General features: G+C 35.2%; 1 protein-coding gene across 27 annotated transcripts in view; it reads right to left on the bottom strand.

Annotated features, from left to right (window-relative positions):
- The window catches only part of DLGAP2 (DLG associated protein 2), a 458,493-nt gene that overhangs the window by 211,684 nt on the left and 222,576 nt on the right, over positions 1 to 24,233 (bottom strand). For all 27 annotated transcript variants that reach the window (XM_077174995.1, XM_077174994.1, XM_077174996.1 and 24 more), the window contains one exon: positions 22,305 to 22,337. In XM_077174995.1, coding sequence (XP_077031110.1) covers positions 22,305 to 22,337 — 33 coding nt within the window. The remainder of the gene's footprint in view (positions 1 to 22,304; positions 22,338 to 24,233) is intronic.

The following is a 24,233-nucleotide window of genomic DNA, read 5'->3' on the forward strand; positions in this document are numbered from 1 at the left end:
TTCTTTATCTTGAAATGTCAAAGTTTTTCAGGAGGAAAATACAATAGTACTAGTTTCTGTCTGATCTAATATTTTTCTTGTTTATAAACTTCAGTTTATTTTCATAAAGAGGTCAGACAGATATAGTCTCTTGCTTTACAAGACATTACACATTTTTCTGTGGTTTTCCTGTATTAATATTGCAAAAAGCTTAATTCTACTTCTATTTCCTAATTAAGGAAGTCACATTTGTTATTATACAATATTCAGATAAAATATAAACAAGAATTTGGCAACATTGGAAGTGGATATTCATATATATTTACTTGATTGCTTCTCTTCCCTGATCAGATCTAATATTAAATAAAAATAAATAATAAAATTTGACATAAAATTAAATAATAAAATGAGCACCACTGTTGTAAATGAGAAAATCACTCTACGTTTTTCTGACACTGCATTAGTGCTCTTGTATCATAGAAAAGAGGAGAAAAAATATGATAGCCTCCTATATTTTGCAATATGAACTATTTGTGCAATATGAAGGAGTTATTGAATTACACAGAATAGATCTGTTTATCCAATTCAAGCTTTGAGCAATTTGTTCCAATTTAGAGAAAGGTAAAAGGACATGTAAACCCAAGTGCAATAGAAAACACAAAATACATTGCAAATGCACTTTATGAAGTGAAAAAAAACCTCAACAGACCTACTCAGATTAAGATGTTTAGTTTCATTTAGCCAGAGTACAGAGAAAAAAAAAGTATCATATTTCTATGTTTTACCTAAAAAAATCCACCACAGTTAAAATACCTCCATAAGTACCAATTTTGCCAAGTACATGAAATTATTCTATTGCTTACCACAACATAAATACAGATGACAGTCCTAGTAAAAGGTAATTAGCATATCCAATGATCCATGAAGCACATAGCTTTCAGTGTAGAGTTTAATTACCAAAGTCTCACACTAGGCTGGATATTACGTTGAAATTTATGAGACAAATAAAGGATTATGATCCTGAATGGTACAAACATATTTTCTAGACTACTCAGGTAGACTGAGGAACATAAAAGGTCTTCAGAATGGTTTAAAGCAAAGCAGTTCAATCATGTGTCCAGGCTGTAGAGTCAGAGGGCTTTCACTGTCACTAGCACTGCTGGTGCAGCAAGAGTTATTACCCAACAGAGAAATTAATCTATACCAACTGACACAGTTAATCCAAACCACACTGCAGATCCTGCCTAGCACATTTTGAGTCTTACTCATCTTCAAAGTCACATCCAGAAAGAAGACATTAAAATGAAAGAACCTTGACTGATCTCACGGAGTTTAAAACAACTATATTTATGATGGCACACATTTATGTAAATTATAGATTGCATATAGAGAAATTATTTCAGAAGATATGCTATTTACTTAGATCAATTTTTTTTTAATGTTCTTAAAAACGTAAATGGCTGCTGCTTATCCTTCTTGTAAAGCTAGTATAATTTTTTTCTTTATTACTTTGAACAAACTTTCAACTGAATTTGCAGATGAAAAGAGAATGGACATGAGCAACTTACTGAAATGAATTCCTGTGCTCATGTGATAAAGCCTTTGTGAAAGTAAATATAATCTAGGCTGATAGAGCAAACATACAGAAGTATATGAAATACTCTGTGATTTCAATAACTCAAATGCTTTTTGTTCTCTGAGTTTGCTTCTGTAGTTTTGAATGTCAGAATCCACTGCTGTAGTGGAACTGGAAGCAGCTAGCATTTATAGGGAGCAGTTTATTTAAGTCTGAAATGGGCAGTGCAGCTCTTGCTTTTAAAATAAATTCTTTCAATTTCTCTAGAATTACTTTCATTAGTCCTTCTGCACATATATCAAAATAATTGGAAAATATTTGAATAAAAAGCTGTTATTTTCTTTCAGGTCAAGAACAAATCAAGACAAAGTTTTAGAATCTCAAAAGGAAAGTATGTGCACTAAAAAGGTCAGAAATACTTTTAATGAAATTGTGCTCATTTACAACACAGCAAAACACAGAGTGCAAATAGTGCAGAATTGATGAAAATTTGACCTTTCACAAGACCACTATGTCTTCTACTATAAACAAGCCTCCCTTGTTTGAGCTAATCACAGTAGCTGGATTTCTACAGGCTATATATCACCAGGAATATGTGATACACTCCAACCTATAGGAAAGCAGAATTCTTCAGTCACTCATTTCAGAGGTTATTCTACCCCTCTATTCCGCTCTTGTGACACCCCAGCTAGAGGAGCTGTTGTCAGACCTGGCTGCCCAAAAGAAGGAGGACAAGGACCTGTTGGGGCCATGGAGATGATCAGAGGGCTGGAGCAGGGCTCCTGTGAGGAGAACTGAGGTTGTTCAGCCTGGAGAAAAGGCTTGTGAGTGATCTAAACACAGCTATGCTACCTGGGGACATACAGGGGAGAGGGACAGGGAACTTTGACAAGGGCATGGAGATATAGGACAAGGGGGAATGCCTTAAAACTGAAACAGGGCAGGTTTAGATTAGATATGAAGAAAAAATTCTTCACTGTGAGGGTGCAGTTGCCCAGAGCAGTTATGGATGCTCCTTCCTTGAAAGTATTGAAGCCCAGGCTGGATGTGGCTTTGAGCAACCTGGTCTTGTGGAAAAGGAGGTTGGAACTAGATGATCTTTAGGGTCCCTTCCAACCCAAACCATTCCAAAGTTCCATGAATATAAATGAAAACATTACTAAATAAAAGATCACAAAAACCTTCTTAAAGGTTTCATAAAAAATAAGATCACACTTTAATAAATATAAGAAATATAACACTCACTGGAAAAAATAAATTGAATCAAGCTTGTCAAGGATAACCAAATATTTTGATCATGAATAAAATCTTCCTAAATTAACTAAAACAAACACCATTAAACCCCTTTTAGCATTTCTTATTAGAGACCCTAGAAGCCTACTCTGAAGACTTCCATGGCTAAAGAAACATTAATAAAAGTGTATATTTGTGTAGTATAGCCCTTTTTTTCTCAACAGAGTATTATACCAGTTTAATCCACCTTTAGAGTCAGAAGAAATTTCAGTAATTATGATTTTCTGGGGATGAAGTTACCATAAAAACAGAGAGAAAAACACAAATTTGTGATTTGAAGCTGAGAGAACAATACCATGCATACTAACAACCAATAAAATATTCAAATGAAATGTTGATTAAAGAAAAAAATTAAGTATTTTACCAATAGATTAACATATCTTTGGCAGCTTTCTTTGGGAAAAGAAAGTTTAAAAAAATGGAAACCAAAACTAAAGTGAGATTAATGAAAGAAATAAAAAATATTTAGCCAAAAAAACCTTTTGATTTGAAAATACAAATAAGGACTTCAAATCTCTCAAGGTCTTTGTTACCTGTGTAATGCTTTTTGATATATATCTTGATCTAAATAGTGTAACACTTATGTTTTTGTATCACAATGGAAAAGCCAAAAGGGTGTTTCTCAAAAGTGGTTCTGCAGGACCAGAAATGTTTTAGAAATGTATAGTTTAAGAAGTGCACCAACCACAATGTGTTTCAAGAAAACTGAACAGCTCTCTAAAGGGTCTAGTAAACAATCCCTGCTCCTGGAGCAGCAGTGAACCAAATGCTGAACCAAATGCAGTTCCTCTGCTGTTCTTCTGCACTCCTCCCATGCACACTTTATCATACCCAAATTGCTGATTTAAAGTAAAGTAGGCCTGTAAGCACTAACCCAACTAATTTTGCTTCCAATACTAAGTGATGACTCTTCACCAACAATGCATAATGTTTCCCCCTCTCTAAGCACAAAAATTAGGTTTAGGAGTCCCTCTGGTTGCTCTGAAGACAGAACTAGGCACCCAGACAATATCATATCTTGACAGATTTATGATCAAATGATTCAGGCCTTCCAAAACAGCATTTCAAAGAAATGTGGAGCAGTTAGTGAGGGTGGGATTCATCTGACCAAGAGCAGTATTCTGTGACATCTGCTTCTGTCACTGATTTTACAGTCAGCAAAGATTCATCTGCCATTATAGAGGTGTTTAAAGAAAAGCCAGATGAGCAGATTTGAGGCACGATGTGGGGAGCCAGTAGAAGAATGGTGAGGATGATTGCAAAGATGCTCAAGTGACTTACAGATGGGGTGTAGAAACACATGCATGTCACACTAATAATACTTTAGTGTTGTGTGCTTGACAAGCAGGACACCTGTGTTTAGGTAACCTAGGTCTGTGATACTTGGAGGCACCCTACAGAAGTCAACTGAGACTCCAGCCCTGCTGTGGGAAAGATCAAAGCCCAGTGCTTGAGTGACTTCCCACAGTGCTTGTGTGAATCCCTGGAAGCCACATGGAACACCAGCTCCAGCCACCCTCTGGCACGGAGAAAGCTCCGTGGTGCTGTGTCCCAGCCCATGTGGCACTGCCCAGGTGCTGCCTGGGGCATCCCCCAGCTGGTGAGGTTAACAAAAATCAATTCACACTTTGCATTTCATCCGTGGCTTTGTGTTTGCTCCTGTGCCCTGTCTACCCCGACACACTCACACTGTTATTTCTCTTTGTTGCTTGTAGAGGGGGGCAGGTGAAGGATGTTAGACTAGGACTAATGAGAATGAAAAGAGTAATTGCCACACCAAAAACTGAACTCATGAGCAATATACAGAGGAAAGGAGTAGGAATAGAATGGAGCAGGAAGAAAGGATGAGAATAAGCTTTGGAGAATAGAACTGGAAATACAGAGAGGAATAAGGAAAGAAGACGAAAGATGAATAAGAAAGTCCTCTTGCTTAAAAAAAAAACAACAGACCAAACCAAACCAAACAAAACAAACAAAAAAAAAATCACCCAAAAGTTTAATAAATTTTTTTTATTCAGATACTTAATTGCCTAAAGTATATATTTTTAACAGTGCTATTGATATTCTCAGCACTTAGGAATAAAGCTGAGGGTCCATATATGAGAAAATCACAACATTTTATTTTCTTTCTTTTTTTTTTTTTTTTTTAATAATTATTGACTAACTTAGGAAGATACACTTTTCCATTTCCTTATTCTTCCTGTCCAAAACTACTTGGGTAAAATAGGAAAATACACTGTGTTTTTTTCAACCACAGTAAAGGAATTTGTGTTCATATGATGAAGCTACACTCCTGACACTAACATAGAAATCTTAAAAGCACCAGGAAAAAAGAATACAGAAATAACAATGACTTTAAGGTTGACCTTCCTAATTACTGTAGTTTATTTCTTTAGTAACTGTAATAAATTAGATCCCTGACTGACTAAAGAAGGTAAAAATGGAGATTTGGTGGTTAAGGAAAGATTCAAACAGAGGGTGGTTTTGAGGGAAAATTTTACATAGCTTGTCCTAATTGAAGAAAGAGGTTGTTCCAGGCTTATAGAGAAAGCAATGTGAAAATACTGCAGAAATGTAAGGTTCTGTAAGGCAGAGAGTCAGTAGTGCCCAGAGTTCTGGATGGGTGCATTTTAATTAAATCAAAGTAAACAAGCCACAGCACGGCCAAGTGTGAGTCAAGCTGCAGGCAAGCTTGACATACGGAATTTGAAGGTGAGTCTGAGGAAGTCTGAAGTTGCTGAAGAAGGAGAAAAGATAACAAAGAGAGAAGCACGGGGCAATTTGCTTGGGGGAGAGAGAAGGACAGAAACTGTATCTGCAGGATGATGAATAGCCTACAGCAGAGAGAGATGCTGGGTGTACAGGCTGGAGCAGAGATGGCATTACTTATCAGTGTGTGGCTGACATACATAACTCACCCCAGACTTAGCAATGGTGCTCACACTTTACACTTTTTTCCAATCCTGATTTTTACCCCAGACATGCATAACAAAATACTCTTCTGAATTTTGAAGATTCATTTATGGGTCACTGGCTAAATTTTGCATTTAAAGCAAGTTGGTCCATCTATTTTTTAATACTGTAACTGGTTAATTTTGCTGCAGCTGACTAATCAACAAATAGTCCTGTTAAGTTTATATCTGTAGAGATTAGTAACACAAAAGTTCTGCAGCCTGGTTCCCCAGGAATTCTGCAGGCTGCGGACTTGCAGTGCAGAGGACATGATGGAAGAGTTCACAAAACATATGCAAAATAGAAAACAAATTAAAAATCTTCATCCATAACTAATGTTACCAAAGTGATCATCCTGGACAGTGCCACTTCCAGTGCACTTGTTTTCCCACATTTATTTTTCCTTAGATTGACCAATAAATAAATAAAAACCTTGCTAAAAAACCTAGGCTAAAATAGCACTTGTGACCAAGAGGTAGGACGGCTTGTCAAAACACTTTTCTCCAGATATTTCACCCTCATTTTACAGGAAGCAAGTAAATACACAGCTCAAATGTTCAAGTGATCTAGTAGGTACAATTGTGATGTGTTTTTTATCTAAAATGAGAATATAAGCTTTTATATTAAAACTATTAAGTCTAAGGCCATTTATCTTATAACTTCTTACATATATTGCTTGTTGTAATTGAAGAAAGGAGTTATTCCAGGGTTATAGAGAAAGCAATGTGAAAATACTTGTGCAAGTGAAATACTTGTGAATGTGAAAGTACCCTGATTCACAGTGAAAATCATGGACACAGCTGCAGGCAGAGAAAAATTTGCTTTATGTATAGAAAGCAGGCTTTTTATCAATTGCTAGAATATTCCCAGAATGGCAGGTTTCAAGACATAGTTGATTCAATTAATTGTCAAATGCTTTTAGAATTTAGTTACATAGAAGCATTTTGCAGGTCATTAACTGCTTATGTTTCTCACCAAAGGGGCGCTACATTAAATAGTAAATAAATTATATCAAACATAATGAGCTCAAAATTGATTAAAATGATAAAAGACCTCACTTTGAATACATATACGCTTTTGCCTAAATGTCTTTTGCAAGAAAAACAGCCTTGTGTTGTTTTTGTGTAGCAAAGACACCTGACAGGAGACTTTGTTCAACAGCAAATTAAACTTCATTCTGTGTTTACAAGGGATGAGTTAACTGCTGGAGGTATTATGGGATATTTGCATATCAAAAATGCACTAGTTTGATAAAATAGATGTAAGCATCTTGATTGTCAGTTAATAACAGCAGCAATGTTCTCAAGGAAAGTTGAAAGTTCTCAAGTTAAAATATGGGTTTGCATACAGAAAGTATTCATAAACAGGTCCCATTTCAGACATTTCAGGGTTTTATCATTTTAAGTCATTCTTAATTTCAGCTTTGTATTTTTGGAAACATGATTATGCAAGTACAGCACAGCAGAAATGCTTACATTCATTCTTGAAATTCTTAATACATAGCCCTTAAACCCATCTTTTTTTCCAAGCCATTCAACATTGCTTCACTGTAGTATTCATCTTTACATTCTTTACCATTAAGGCTGACTTGATAATTAAGAGCCAGCTGACGCTTAGTTTTCAATGGGAATTCAACGGTAGGTGGGGCAGCCTTATTGATCAACAAAATAAATAATATCTCTTTTTCCATAGCTGTCCAAAAATGTACCTAATTCAAAAAAATATGTCAGCACAGGCTTAAGCTGGTTATTGCTAACATATAATGAAATATTTAAACTTGAGTGCTTAAGACAAAGCATGTGCTCAATTGTGCAGCTAAGCAGACAATTAAAGAAATAACGCATTAACCTTTCTTTGGTTGTTGATTGACCAGCAATTTCACAGCTGAATTTTATATTTAAAAGTGCATACATTGTTCTTGGTCCAAGAACATTGTTCTGGCAGCTGTGTACTTCAGAACATCTCCTGAGATCCTGTGGAAGATTTCTGTCATTGTCCTCATGGCCCCGTAGGTCAACAGAAAAATGTCCAAGTGTCTTGTGATAATGACCTTTTGTCCCACTCACAAACCTAACTTCTATATAATGCTGCATCAGCAATAATTTTTTGCTCCCAAGGCACCTCCTCCTTCTACCCTGTTTCCTTTGTGGGTTTGTTTTGGGTTTTTGTGTTTTTGGGTTTTTTTTTAATAACTTCTCTGGTTCTGACTTCCTCCAAGAACAGATTATTTCACCTCCTTCTAGTAACAGTGTCAGCAGGTAACTTGCTCAGCCTCAGCTACTGAAATATGTACCCGAGAGTCTGAAGGTTCATGCATTCCAGCTACAGATCTGAGAGAGACTTTCTTTCCATCTTCATAGCATTGTTGTGCTTTGGGAACAGCCAAAGCTCTGACATGCCTGAATTCTATAAGACTGCAAGGCTCCAGTCTCACCAAAGCTTTCGCAGGGATACCACAGCTGATCAAACAATTTGCAAATCTGTTGCAGACCTTCTGAGAGCTGAAGCAGTTGTCATTGCTCATCACACAACCTCCAAGGCAATTCCATCCATCATCCTCACTTGCACACACTTGTGCTCTAAGTTCAGTCCACGGACAATAAGGGACAAGTGGCAGTGCAAGCAGAGAATGATTTGAAGCACTTTTCAAAATATTTAATACTTTTCTATACAAGAAATAGGAACTATGTATTGTCTTAATTTATTAGTACACAGGTTGCAAGTTGCCTCTCAGACTACCCATTTGGCTATCTTATATGTTAAATACGCAGCTCTGGGAAAAAAAGTAATCAAAACAGTCATAAGTGGTGGCATTCATCAGTTTGATTTATACTTTTGCAAAGCCTACTTGATTAAGTAAGACAAAATAAAGGAAATCACAGTGGGAAGAGAGGGAAATAATTTGTAGATCAGTTACCAATTTTGTCTTGTGCATCAGTTTGAGAAATAAGACAAAGGAGAGAATGGATTTGGATATCAAACTTTCCTAAGAAGCGGAGATCTTCTGTTTCAGGAGTATGTTTAATTCCTACTATATGCTTAATTACAAACTTCATTTTTTTGCATTAACACCTTTTCTTTATCTCATTAAAAACTAAACTGGAAAACAACCCACTCATTAAAGCTTAGATATGCACTCAGAGCAGCCCTTTATCTTGCCTCTGTTACTTGATGTAAACATTCAAGGCTGTTTCCCTGCTCAGTGCAGTAAAATGGCAAGAGACACAAATTAACTCAAGGGTAAACAAAACATGATGATAAACAGACCATTACTTCATCTTTTTGTTTCTGAACTACAATAAAAATACAAAATCATGCATTAAGTAGCCAGACTTGGATTATTGAGTCATTGAAGAAGGTATTTGTTTTACACTCAGTTTGAAATCAATCCCTGGGAACTGATAAAGGCAGGCTCAAAGAAGGTCAGTGAAGTTGCTGTCCAGGAGCCAGCAAACCCCTTGCTTTAGCAAGGGCTGTAAGCTCAAGCACCTCAATGAATCCAAAACAGAACAGCCTGATGTCAGAATCCTAAACATCACCAAGAAACCTACTGGCAGCAAGCATAGCAAGCTTCTCCTTTTCGTGTTCCAAATGATTTTCAGTAAAATTAATGTTGCTAAAAGTGAGATTTTAAGCCTAGTAATCCACTGCATGGACTCTCCAAAATGTGTTACTACAAATGTCCCTTAAACACGTTAGAATATATACTGAGAGGCCATGCTTTAGATCTGATTATCCAAATTAACATCTCTCAAACTGTAAAATGTAAACCAGAGGAAATACAAGACAGATTGAAGTTATGTAAATGGAACTGAACTCAGTTGTTGTCTCCATGCACTTCTTTAGTTTCATTTTTATTCCTTAGAAATAGAACCAGAATAGGTGACTGAATTTTGCTTTTGGGTAATGTGTTTATCTATTTCTCTTGTACCATTATGGATAAACAGCCATCTACTCTTTCAAAGAAAGAATGATTACATAGGCCACTGGAGATCTGCTCTACATTAGACTTTAATCCAGACCAGAGCATCCATCTAGAAAACAGACTCAGCTTCAGTGTTCCTGTTCCGAACTAAGTGGAACGGGGACTGAAGGATCTCTCACATCTGAAGGAGAGCCTGTAATCAGCTATGGAGTATATTTATTTTATAAAACATTAGTAAGCTTGTTGTCATCTTAGTCCCTATATTTCCAAGTTTTGTTTACAACAGGTCTGACCTTTTCTTCAAAAACTAACCTCAACCTAAACTTTTATGTCACTCCTTTAAAATTAATATTCATTATAGTCACTTCTCCTGAGGAGAGACATTGTATCAATGTTATTCCACCAGAAATTAGAGCCAGGAAAAAGCTTTCCAGAAATTCAGTATAGCTAGGGAGCTTAATTCACCACTGTATGAGCAATTACTTCTTCAATAAATTATGCAGCATTTATTAATCAAGGTATTACCTGTTCAAACAAGAAACAAAATTCTTTGCTGTGCATATTTTAGTAGATGGAGTATGATACATGATGCTGCAAGGCAACAGAAAGAGGAATGGGGGGAGTTATGGCACTAAATTCAGGGTGAGACAGGAGAGATGTTTACCACAGAGTGAAAAATGTTCCATAAGGAGTTGGTGAGTTGAAGAGAACATCAAAGCTGTGAATATTTACAATGCATTTATCTCTTTCTAAGCCAGTCAGAGAGAAAGACTCTGACATTTTTTGAATTGCCCTGCTGTGTTCCCACATTTTAGTTTGAAAACAATTATCATTCATTTCTACAAATTTTATTAAAATGTTGCTTCTGTTAAATAGTGTCACTTTTGCTTCATAAATTCCCTTTGTCTTCCCTGTACATTTTATAACTTTTTAGATCATACAGCTCATTAAGAAGGTCTCTGTGGACTCAACCAAAACATACTAGATGTTATCTGAAATTTAAAATTTAGTAAACAACCAATCACTACAAAACAAGCATAAATATTCTGATCACAGTTTATGCCTTATGTATTTACTATGCTGAAAACAGAGAGATTTACATTAGATATTAGGAAAAAATTCCTTATTATGCAGGTGGTGAGGCATTGGAACCAGTTGCCCAGAGCAGTTGTGGGTGACCTTTCCCTGAAAGTGATGGGGCTCTGAGCAACCTGGTCTAGTGTAAGGTGTCCCTGCCCATGGCAGGAGCATTGGAACTGGATGGTCAAAAGTTCCCTTCCCTTCCAACCCAAACCATCCTGTGATTCTGTTTAAAACTAGCTCTGTTAAGTTCTGCCTCAGAACCTTCCATTGCTGTGGTCACTTGGATCCCTACTGAATGGCACAGCATTCTGTGATGTGATCACAGCTGATTCATAACAGATTAAAATGGGACACTGTTTTCTCACTACAAAATTGTGCTGTTTACTACTACAGCTTTTAAACCTTAAAAGTAATCCAAATGTTGATTCATTTTTTTTTCTAATTCTCTGTTGGAAGTGCTTAATTTTTCTGGAGAGAATAACCTCTGACAAAAAAAAAAAAAGATATACCAAAATTATATAGAGTGACTGTATATATATTTTTAAAATTAGCTATTATAACATATAATAGCATATTATTTAATATGACCTAGTATTTAAAAAATGTATTTGTAGCAGTATTCTAGAATACAATATGGGACACTATTCTTCTTAACTCCAAGTACTGAATTTATATCTCCAGATTTGGTTGTTTCTGAAGTTTCCACTGTAAATGTAATTCATAAGATGTTAATGAGTAATCTCATTTTTCAATTGTAAGGTTAACATAGGTTTGCTACAGGATGCTAGCTGTTTAGAACCAAGTAGTAATTGTACTTTTACTGCAAGATCTTGCAATCAGTCAGCAGGGATAGTAGGCACCTACACAGTCACCTAGGGCTGTATTTTGTTTCTGCTTCTGTCACTGTTCCACTTTGGATTCTCCTCCACCTCTTCCTGTTATCTCCATCATTCTTGGAGACAGTTACAAATTGCCCAGTTCTTTCTGCTGTGAGTTGGAATGATTGATTTGTCAATGTCTATAGTTAAAATATATTGTACAAGTCTTTATATCTCTTCATATTCAGAGGCTGATTTTTCTAAAAGATAATGTTAGGAATACAGCACAGATGCAGGAACAAAGTATTCAATCTCATCTGTCTTGTAGAAAAAAATTTAGTGCCAAATTTCCTTAACTGTCCCATTTCAAACACATTAATAATTTCAGTTTGTGTTGCCTACCCAGTCAGATACATCAAGTCCTGAGCTTTCTCTGTTGAAATAATTGTGGCAGAGAGGTACTATATGGTTTAGCAGAGTACAAATGTTTTCCACAGACATATTAAAATGTTAAAATGGGGCCAAGTTCACTGCAGGTATTAAAACCACCATTCTTTAGAGGCTATGGCATTGGACAAAATCCTTCATCAATGGAATAGAGCAAGAATTCCAGTTACAAAGTCGGTCTTTGTCCCTTTTCTGTTACATCTTCTATCATATCCACAGCTGCTCTTTTGTGCTAGATGATGCTTCTGTATTTGGTTTTCTCAGTAAGAGAAATGGATGTGTTTAATTTCCTTCTATGGTCTCTCTCCTCTCATGTCACAAACCGATTCCTAAATTACATATTGATTGCTGCAAAGAGTTTCTCATGGCAGAGACAGTAATAACATGTTCTTTTATGAGAGCACTTTTACAACATGAAGTAAATAATTCCAGAAAACCCTCTCCCAAGCTGGGTTTAAACTCTCAGCAACTGTCTAGCTAGAAAACATAACACATACATAAACCTTATGGTATCAAGAATCAGATTTAGCTTACAGAAGAAGAGGCCAGAATTTGAACTGCGTGGACTTTTCTTGATGATAAACTGTCTAGCATAGACCAAATAAAGAAGATTATTTTTGGCTTGTCTTCAGAAATATCCTCCAGATCCTCCCGGTTATTTCTGTGGTACAAGGCAAATATTGCAGTGGTTAAACAACCACTTAATCAGGTGCTTCACCCCAAGAAAAGGGAAAATCATTATGTCTAGCACAAAACTATTTTTAATGTAGCTTATACACAGTAAATACAAAGGAAAACAAAGGAAGAGAGAAAACACCCACACGTTCTTCACCAGTAAGGGAAATAATTTTCTTCTATATCTATATGATGAACTGAAGGTTATTGAGGAAAAGGCAAAACCAAAATATCCATGGTGCCATTCACAGCGTTAACTTACTTATTTCAGTTCACAAAATCCATAACTTAAAATAATCTGCAAGAGGAATGTTGTTCCATCACTAGTTTTGGATGGTCTGGGTAAGGAACAGAGACTGTTGAGATGGAATTATCTTGAAAGTTTCTTTTCAGAATGAAGTCTCTGATTTGCAAACACAGACATTCTGTTCTTAAGAAGGACACTATTATATACTTGACAAACAAAATATTTAATGGCATAATGAAAATTCAACACAAGCTAAAAACCCCCAAGAGATTACTGTCTCCACATACACTGAAAGATAAATTATTTCCATGTTTTAATTAGTTTGTCTCATAAGGAATGCTGATAATGGACATTAGTGTAACCAAGTTCAACATTCAAAGTTTCTAATTAAACAATGAGTCCATTCTAAACAGTGAACAAAACTATTATCATTTTCTTCCTCATACCTTGTTGGACTATGTACAAAGCCCTATATCTGACAGAATACATTTATCCCATTTTCTTTTCATGGGCTACGTTAAATAAAACAATTAAAAAGTGAACCATGACCTTTTTGAAGTATCAATGTAAGGGTTTATTCATTTTTGCTAAGCATGCTGAGACATTCAATTTTGCTAAACATGCTGAGACATTCAATTCATCCATTTGTACCACTGAGAAAAATCAGCTGTGGGGAAAGAACAAACTCACCCAAGCTTCTGCTGTATTGTGTGGGGTCAAAATTTGTAAAACCAACTCTGGGGTAGGAACTGTACTGCATGTGAAGGACATGCTGCCTCTTGATGTACCTGGAAATGCATTTTCCAAGTAACTGGAACGATACTATACCAAGATTTTTCTGAAATATTTTTCAGAGACCAGCACTGAAAAGCTTGTTTAACTTTCATCTGCACAAGCTAATTGTTATTAACGCAGTTGCTGCCATCATATTTTTCATTTTCATGAACAGTCAGTCAGCAGATACAAAAAAAATATTTCCAACCACAGAGAGGAGGCTATTTCTTTCTCACATATTATAACAGAAAAAACATTTCCTTTATTATTTTATAAGGTGTGAGAAGATTCCAGTGACTAAAATTGTGATGAAAGCTTATGGGAAATAATCAGCAGGTACAGAAGACTAAATCAATCTGCTTCACGTTCTTTGCTGTGAAAGTCCTAGTTCTTTTTCTACATATTATTTCCACTAATATCACTTGTAGCTCAGCACTAAGTAAGAGCTCAGGATTTTCATACACTATTGAGATGAATGTTGCCAGATGTTATCTAAGATTTATGCAAATGTTCACGCTAGGAGAAACTGACATTCTTTCTGCATGGAAATCTCTTTTAAATTAATGCAGGTTTTGTCTTCAAAACCGTGTTCCTTTTGCCAGATTAATGATCTAGAATCAAAGTAAAAATCATTCATTATCTGCTCAGTCAGAATGAAATGTGTACATGTGTGCAATAATAATCATGGAATTTATTTGTGCATAGGTTTCAGAAGATGGACTGGAAAAATTCAGTCTTGAAAGTCGCAGTATGTGGTGATAGGAATGGAGTTTTTCTCTGCTTTCTGTTACATCTGTGCTTCTCAAACTTTACAATTGCAGATTTTTTTGGCTTTCCCTCTACCCAGAAGAATTAAACACTGATTGAGAAACAATAACTTAATCTTGCATTCAGAAAATCCAGTGGCACTTAGAGCATTTTGCATCTCACTTATATTCAACTTTAGATTTAGAACTAACCTCACCTTTTCCTGGAAAAGGAAAAAGATACCTACAATTCCCCAGTAGCACAAGGCCCCTGTTAGATATAAAACTGCAAGCTAAGGCAGGCCTAGGTTTCCTTTTAAGCAGGTGTCTGCAGAGGCCAGGATGACCATCTGAGCATTACCAGAACCTGGGACTAAAGGGCAGGTGCTGGGAGTGATATGGTGAAAATCAAATCAAATTTGCACACTGTCCACCCCAGTCTACATACTGCAGGACAAAAAAAAAAAAAAAAAAAAAAAAAAAAGAAAAAAAAAAAAAAAAGAAAACAACTCCCAAACAAACAAACAAATAAAAAACCCCAAACCTTGACACATAATATCAGCTATTTCAGCTTTACTGGGTCAAATCCATAGTAAGTTAAATAAGGAATGAATGTTGAAATGTGCTATCTTTAAAAAAAAAAATCTCTATGTTTAGGTAGAAATCCACCATGGTTCTTATCTTACAAAGATGCAGAAGTCTGTTTCTAAAACATCAAGTATGCCAGAAGCTATAGGCAATATTCTGTAGACATTATTATTCTACAGAAAGAGTTCTTCTAGGTATACATAAAAAGTATTAGAGGTGAATAACAGAGCATGGAAATTAGAATCTAAGGGAAAGCACCGACAGCTCACACTACAAAAGTTCCCATTTATGAGACAGACTTCTAAAACAATATTTATAGAGGAAGGTCCCTCTGCAGAAATTAATATTCAGCATAAAATCTGACATATAAGAACAACTGCATAAAATCTGACATATAAGAACAACTACTCAAAACAGGACATTTCATATAATATGAAAAAGTGCAGCACAGTTAGCAAAGGAAGAAAAATGGAAGCAGTGTACACATGTACATATCCACTTCCATGCAAAGGTTAACTTAAAATATCAGCATCTTCCAGGCTGCACTGAGCTCACTCACACTGGCCTCCACTCTAGCAAACACTGCAGTCCTGAGAAAATTTATTCCCCTTCAGGACTAAATTACATTTGCAACTTCATCCACTGTTGGCAGAGAAAATATTCACATTTCTAATGCTGCATGAAGCTTTAAGTATGTGCTGACTATAGCCTTTGAGGCCAACTTTTCTCCCCTCATCCCCAGAAATCTAATCAGCTTTTCACTTATTCACTCATATTGGAGCAAAAGAGATAAGATGGTCCTTGTCTTTGGGTTTGTTTGTTTGTTTAATCACAACAATGTGAAATGAATGTGCATTTGGGATTACATCCTATTTATCTAAATTAAATCAGGGTTTTTTCCCTTTTTGGTTTGCAAAACTCAGGGGAGTGGATCACTGGATGCAAAAAAACAAGAACAACATTGTAGTTTTGAGTACAGCTGTTTCCTGTATATATCAGAAGTAAAAGAAATGAAGAATTAATTTAATTTATTCCAAATATAAATTAAGTGAAGGCCTGGCACACACTTTATTAAAAAAAACCAATTTATTTTCTTAAAATAAAATGAGATTTGTTTCTTTAAATATTACTATCTTAAGTAACAACAAGATAGACTATAAAAGTATCACCATATCTCACACCCAGCTTACATAGGACCTAGACTTTTGAAAATACCATTCTCTATTTCAATTCCACTAGATAAAATGGGCAGCTTTATTATAGTTATAAATAAAATTATTCATTTTAATAATGTCATATATAAGTTTTTACACTATATAAATATGAAGGTTCAAAATTGAATCTTCAAATATTTCAAGTATAGCCAGAAACTGAAAACTTCTTCAGCAGCTAAATTTTTAGCAGACATATTATAGACAACTTTTTTTGTCTGCCTAAATGCAGGCAACATGAAAATGCAGAAGCAACCTGTAGTTCAACATTGTCTGAAGAAAAAATACTACAACTCTTTCCTAAAAATCATGATACACATCATGATTTCACTTTATATAAAACCCAGCACAGTTCAAGAATAATGTCCATTGTGAATATACTCTATCATGGTATCCTAAAGAAATTAACTGGTAGAAGCTTACATATTAGCCCAGTGAGAAAGTGATTAAAAATATTTTTTTCATACAGTCTCCAAATTCTGCAGGTTATTTTAAAAAATGTGTAGTGTAACCAACTTGCCTATTTTTGTCAAAAAAAGTTCAATATTTACAGACTACCCAATGGAGTAGGTCAGCAATACAATTCTGTGAAACTTGAAAAAAATCTCTATAAAAATAGAACCTCAAATCACTTTGAGAGTAGTAACTAAAGTGTTAAAAAATGTTTATTAACAATACTTGGATAAAGAGGAAGTTTCATGGCAGTAATTTTATTAATCATTATTTAAATGCTAGGAAGGAAGTTCATCCAGGCATAAAAATGTGTCTGTTCATGAAAACAAGGGTGTTGGTGTACAAATAGGTCAAAGCAGAAAGATTGAAGATCTTGACCTTATATTTACATAAAATTTTTCTTACATGACTGAATAAATTCAGCATTATCTCAATCACTTCAGGTAATAATTATGAATTATTATTATGTTCATTGCAGGAACCATAATATCTTTAAGTATTTCATGGCACATATACAGATCAAGAAAGCTTCTCACATGAAGAAACAGCTGTGATTTTTTTTTTATAAATAGCAGGAAAACAAGAAATATTACATTAGGCAAAGTATATTTCATTATCTGCTATTGTTTCCTTAAAAAGTCAGGATTATGTGTTGTGAAATGTACTTGGCTTCCTCAGACAACTTTTTTTTTTTTACAAGTGTTGGTCTAGTAAATACAACAGAAGTATAAAAAGTTAAGACTACAGGACTCTTGAAAGTCATTGCTAATAGTGGCAAAACTGTCAGCACTCAGCACAGATTACTAAAAGTTAAGATTAGCAAAATGAAGATTAAGGAAATTCTCTGGAGTTATTAATATGCCTGTAATAGTTTTCCATGAGATACCAAGGGAAATGTTTATATTCAGAGCCAGAACTACACAGATGGAACAACATCAATATTAAGACATATTGCCAAATTTAGGGCATTTTTTTGTACTACCTACTCTCCAGATTCTTTATTTAAAGAAGAAAAACAATACCAAAACCAAATAAAAAGCCCCAACCAAACAACAGACCAACAAAACAAAACAAAAAAACCAGACCAATTTCCCCCTAAACTCCAACATACTAGCATTAACCAGAGCACAAAAGGCAACAAAGCTAATAGCACCTGAAATACATGCATCTCTTTAACACTGACATATCTGTATGAAAATACATTTTTTTCATCAAGGAATATAGAGTTTTTTGTTGTTATTGTCAACTATTTTTTTATATTTCTTTTTTTTTTTCAAGTTATATTGAATATTTTATACATCTTGTGAGCAAATAAAATTAAACAGTATAATTGGTTTTTATTTCAGAACATTCAAAACTTTTTTTACTAAATAAAAATAGAATAAAAATAAATTAAATTAATCTTCCACTATTAATCATATTAAAAGTCCTCCTAAAAGTAATTGATATAAACTTCTGTAAGGGTAAACCTGTGACATATGCTAGCATTCTTGCAAGTGCTAGAAAATTTGCACAAACTTATTCTTTCTCAAAGGAAGACAAAATTATGTGGGCATCTGATCTCAAAATTGAAATCAACAGTAAAAAAACCTTAATCTTCTGACAATTGAATTTATTATCAGATAAAATATAATTGTGAGAAATTTCTGAATCTTTTGACACTTGGAATAATTCAGTATCTATGCATTGGCTGTACAAACTATTAACTGTTTAACTTAACAGAAGAACAAGTTTAGGAAAAAAATCCAATGTGCAATGTGAGATACATTAAGAAACAGATCTCTTCTAAGCTATCCTTTTGCATAGAATATTTATTTTACTAATTAAAAGACTCACTATTTAAAGTTTGCTACCACAAAGTCAGCAAATCTAACAACACCAACCAGTGTTCTTGTGCCAGTTACTGGCAAAAAATTATGGATGAATTTAATTCAAACTGTAGCTGTATACAACAGCCCAAAAGAGATCTGAGACATTGAGGAAGAATCTGAATTTCCTGGAAAGAGTATCTTATTGAAAGACTAAGACACTGCTGGAGTTATGAAGGATATAAAAAATGCCTGGAAGAAAAGCTTTCATTTGTATAAGCTTTGAGAAGAAAGAGCGGTCTACTGAAACCTTAGCTGCCACCAAAAGCACTTGTTTTCTGCTTTGATAATACAGAAAATTTTATTTGATAATATTATCCTTTCAAAACCTTCTATGAATAAATACAAAGGTTTAGAAAGAACAGAAATTTCTGCTAGAGGCTTTATGGGGAAAACTGTTCCTGAAACATCTCATGACTACACCAGTGTGCGTCACAGAGTACTTCAGAACACATGTGGCTATAACATGCCACCCTCACTTTAAATCTGAGCAGCAATAAAGCAAAGAACAACCCTGCAATGTTTACCATGACAACATAATCTGTCAACTGCAGATCACTTCCCCAAGTGTAGCTGTTGTTACCCCCAAACAAGCCACTGTTGCTCTTGCATTTCCAGAAGATGGATCTGCTTGAAGTAGCCATGCTAATGGGATTCTGCAACTTTAGTTTCCTCCTAGTATAAAAAAAAACCCTGATGCTCTTCAAATATCTCACACTGTCAGGAATGGTGCCTGGTACACTATCAGTAACAGAGCAAACCCATGATTTTTAAAATAGAACTCACAAGTCCTTGCAGCTCATACAAGATACTTATTCTCAAACAGGGAGTTTTGTCCAACTAATTCTCTTTAGTTTTGTCTAACTCATTCTCAGACAGGGAGTTTTGTCCAACTCATTCTCTTTCGATAGGATGCAAAGAAGGACATGTGACACATTTAAGTGCAGAACCCCAAGTTCCCAGGCAAAACACTGAAATGAGGAATGTGTACTCTCATAATTTATATCTTCCTTTCATATCTGACATGTTTTCACCCTACAGAATAGCACAGTACACACACAGTTCCACGCCTGTGCAACAACGGGTATGCAGAAAAATGCACTTCCTTGCTTCCTGCACTGCAGCACTAACTGCTAAAAACTTGGCAAAGTGCCCCCAGCAAGGAGCTCTGTTTTACACAGTCATTTTTATGACACTTAGATAATCCAGGACAAAAGTGCTGGTTTTGAAAGGGGAGTGATGGCTAGAGAAAGGATGAACTGTAATGAGAAGTGAGACTACAGCTGACCAACTTGACAATCAGAATTTGGGGCTTGCAAAATGCTTCCATTCTGTCACTCTTGTTACAGAAGGCCAAACATGATCAGAACACACCTAGCTGCCTGCAGGTCTTTCAGGAAATGGCATAAACAGCTTCCAAGGAACCCAGAAAACAGAAGGTGTGAAACATTGTCATCCTCTCACCCAAGCCCAGGAGTTTTCCCCACATCTACTATTTGTCAGATGAATCTCTGCTTAACACCTTGGAAACTAGCATAGGAGGACTGCACTGTGGCACCTCTATCCTATAATTCTGCAAATTCACCTTGATATACTTAAGAACTTTAAGGCACTTTGTGAACTTTTTTTTCTTTAACTGAAAAGGAGGAAGAAAAAAGGAACTTGGAAGCAAACAGTATCTAACTTTAACTAATACTCTCTGAATTTTCCTCTAATTTCAAAAATACATACTACAAGCCACAAAGTATCTCAAATTTCTGAAGAAGACTACAGAGAAAAGTCAGAACTTACACTTAGAACACTGCAAAATCTTGATTTTTTAGTTCTTCCCTTCTCTTAGTGTACAATGGAACCAAAATTTATAGAACATTGCATAGGAAAAGGATCTTTTTGAGGGTTTTTGTTTTTGTTTAAACAACAGAGATATGAAGTTTCTCTTAGAATGGCCTTCTACAAACTAAATTCAGCAGCCAGAACAATTGCTTCTTCATCACAAAATTAAGAATCAAACTTCTGTGAATTATCAGTGTTAGATAAGAATTTGTGCTAATCTGGCAAGGGAAAAGCTTCAGATTCTAAGTCTTGTCACTAATCTAAGGTGACAGTTATATCAATATTTTTAAAATTGAAGCAGAGAATTAATAATTAGCATTCCTCTAATACTGTGTTTTAGAGGAGAGACTGGTGATCCAGGAGATGTTCACTCCTGGGAAAGTTCATTTCTGTATAGCTAAAAACTGAATGTTATGTTCTTGAGGCCTGCTCCTACAGTAATGCACACAGTTATCTTTTGAATGTGGGTTTTTAGTCATATAAATGTTTAAAAAAATTATCCTTTTTTTAATTCCCTTTTTACAAAGTCCATATATATTTATTAATATTTGCAAAGCTGAAGAGGTATGAAAGAGCAGTAATGAAAAGAAAGGAAAACTATTGTTATGAAGCAGGCAAAGCATATAATAAAACAGAACTAATCCAATGCATAACTTTAAAGTTGGCCAGCTTTATCAGGAGAGAAATATCTCATGAAAGGCAAACAAACACTAATCTCATTTTTCCCTTTCATACCTGTATCTGTATTATTACAAATTTATCAAAAAAAGGACAAAGAAAATTTAAAAATCAACAACTGACTGTTTATTAAAGGAATGCAGTCAAAACAAATTTCTAAAAGAATTATTTGTCAGTAGATAACAAAAGAGAAGGAGATAATTATTATTTAATTTACTGAGTTATTTCATTAGGTGCAAGATCTCAAAGCTTTCCACTTCCAGGCTTCATATCCTAATAACTTGTCCCCACCAAATTTATAAAACATTAGAAGCTGAAACTTTTTTATCAGAAACTATTCAAGACATAAAGCTGAATGTCTTTGTGAAAAGCCTAGAATCTATAATTTTATTTTTTTGTTCATACACTTTGCTCCATTTACACTGACTATTTTGAACTCTATTCTCTAGAAAGACTCCAGGTAGTTGATTTCAAACTAAGTCAATCTTTCAACATTTTCTTTATATTTATCTTAATAAATAATAAATAAATTAGAGATATTTTCTTCAATAATGGCATACTTTAAAAACCATATTCTCATTGCTTGAGCATTCATTTAAGTGAAATGTGTGTCTCATCTTGGTATTCAATTAGTCACTTGGAAAAAACCCTAACAAAACAAACCAACAAACACTGCCATGTGGGCCTGTATTTGAACTACAAAGGCTTCTGCTTAATTATCTTTGTTTCAGAAGCAGTATTTATTCACTACATCTGCTAAAATGTGTCAGCTTCTCTGTAAATGTAATATCTAATCTAAAATCTAAAAATATTTTTCATTTCTCTTTTACATCCAATCTCTATGATTTCCATACTCAAATTGATGTCCTTAAATGTCTCTTTACACTCACACTTACTGACAAATTAGTTTGAAAAACACATAAAAGAACAATAAAAGTAAATATTTTAATTTTTGTTCTAATGGAATATTTGTCCTTTAAGGTATTTCCTGCCTAGAGCGTGTGCTCAGCTTAATTCAAATAACTTTTTGTATCTGCATAGGTTTCATTGGTTTCCATCATTTATGTACTATTTTCAATCTATTGTACATGAGTAATATTAAAGTGAGGTGTTCACCTCTAGCTGCTTTGAAAAACATTAGTAGGAAAACACACTCACCTTCAGGCTCCCCACAGAGTGTACACTGTGACTCTGCAAAGAAAAAGAGAAAATTATAATTTCTTTATTTTAAGATGTCATAATTATATCTGAATATAAAAAAACTCAGAGAATTCAAAGTTAGCACAAAAAAAGCAATTCTATTTCCAGCACACATTTCTTAAAAGGTGCAAAATAATTAAAAAAAAAAAAAAGGATTTTTGCAGGAAGAATTTTAAAATAGAACTATATAAATGTTTAGTTACATTTATATAACCATCACCTTCAGAGACTCCAGACTGCATTCATGTAGCAGGACTTTTTGCTTCCACAAGACTTCTTTGTATTTTGATATGTACAGTACTGCAGTGACAACAGTCACTCAAATAAAAAGTTTAAGTCTGCTAATATTTTACTATTGGAGGTAGCAAACAGTAATAGTGACAGAGTTATATTCCTTTCTCCTAAAAGTCTCCCAAGTCCCCCCAGGCAAGAGAAGTCAAACAGTCATTCAAATGTACATTTATACTCTGCAAAATACTCAAGTATAGAAATGAAGGAAATTAAAATCTATCATAACATACAATCTCTAAATGTGCAGTTACTATTTTATCTATTTATCTATCTATCTATCTATATGTGTATATATATATATATATATATATGCAGGCACACGTACACACACGTGTGCATGTGTGTAAAAATTTTAATATAAAATCAGTACAAAAAGCAGTTTAACATGACTGGCAAATAAAGTCCACTACAAAAGCTTGCTGAAATTATGTCCACCTTGGATAACAAATAGTAGATTTGAATTTAGCTATGATCTTCACTCAAGGCAAAAAATGTCAAAAAAATGCAATATGAAGCAGGCACTGAGCAGTTTGACTATAGTAGAGGAAATGTATTTGAATATCTGTATAGAGGCTTTGCCCCAGAGGTCCCGGTTGCCCTTGATGGGCTGCAGCTGTGATGTCCTTAATTGGGCTGCGGCTGTAACCAATGAAGATGACTGGGATAAAAGGGGGTGGGTTAGCCAGTCAGGGAGAGCCTTGGAGGAGCCCTGACCTGAGAGAGAGTGAGCAGTGTGCAGCAGAAGGAGTCTGTGCAGCAAAAGGAGTCTGTGCAGCAAAGATCTGCAGCCATGAGACTACATCAGAGAGGTATGGACTTTAGAAATCTAATAACAACAATATGGGACTCTAGAAATAATAGAAGAACAACAATTGGTGATCCCGACGTGATAGTTAACAGAACGTAAGACAGCCGAGAGCTGTGGTGGCCAAGAGCTGCGGTGGAACATAGCCTTTGGGTCAGGGAGCTGTGAAAGAGTATGGCCTTTGAGCAAAGAGCTATGGGTGTTGTACATGACCTGTGAGTCATAAGAAAATGTATTGTGTTGTAATTTAACATCTGTATAACTGTTAACTTAAGTAAAAGCAAAGGGGGAAATATAGTAGAGGAAATGTATTTGAATATCTGTATAGAGGCTTTGCCCCAGAGGTCCTGGTTGCCCTTGATGGGCTGCAGCTATGATGTCCTTGATTGGGCTGCAGCTGTAACCAATGAAGATGACTGGGATAAAAGGGGGTGGGTTAGCCAGTCAGGGAGAGTCTTGGAGGAGCCCTAACCTGAGAGAGAGCAGCGTGCAGAAGGAGTCTGTGCAGCAAAGATCTGCAGCCATGAGAATGCATCCAAGAGGTATGGACTTTAGAAATCTGATAACAACAATATGGGGCTCTAGAAATAATAGAAGAACAACATTTGACCTCTATAGTGCCCCAGTGACACTGCCAGCTATTTAGAAGAACTTTCTCCATACAGATAAGGAGCTGTCTCACAGTAACCCACCTTGTGATGGCACTTGACCCTGCATCTTACATACATTTTAAACATGTTAATCACTGGGGTTTTAATACTGTTAGAGACTGTGGCATGCATGTGGGAAAG

This window comes from Agelaius phoeniceus, chromosome 3 (genome assembly GCF_051311805.1).
Source record: "Agelaius phoeniceus isolate bAgePho1 chromosome 3, bAgePho1.hap1, whole genome shotgun sequence".
Taxonomy (NCBI): domain Eukaryota; kingdom Metazoa; phylum Chordata; class Aves; order Passeriformes; family Icteridae; genus Agelaius; species Agelaius phoeniceus.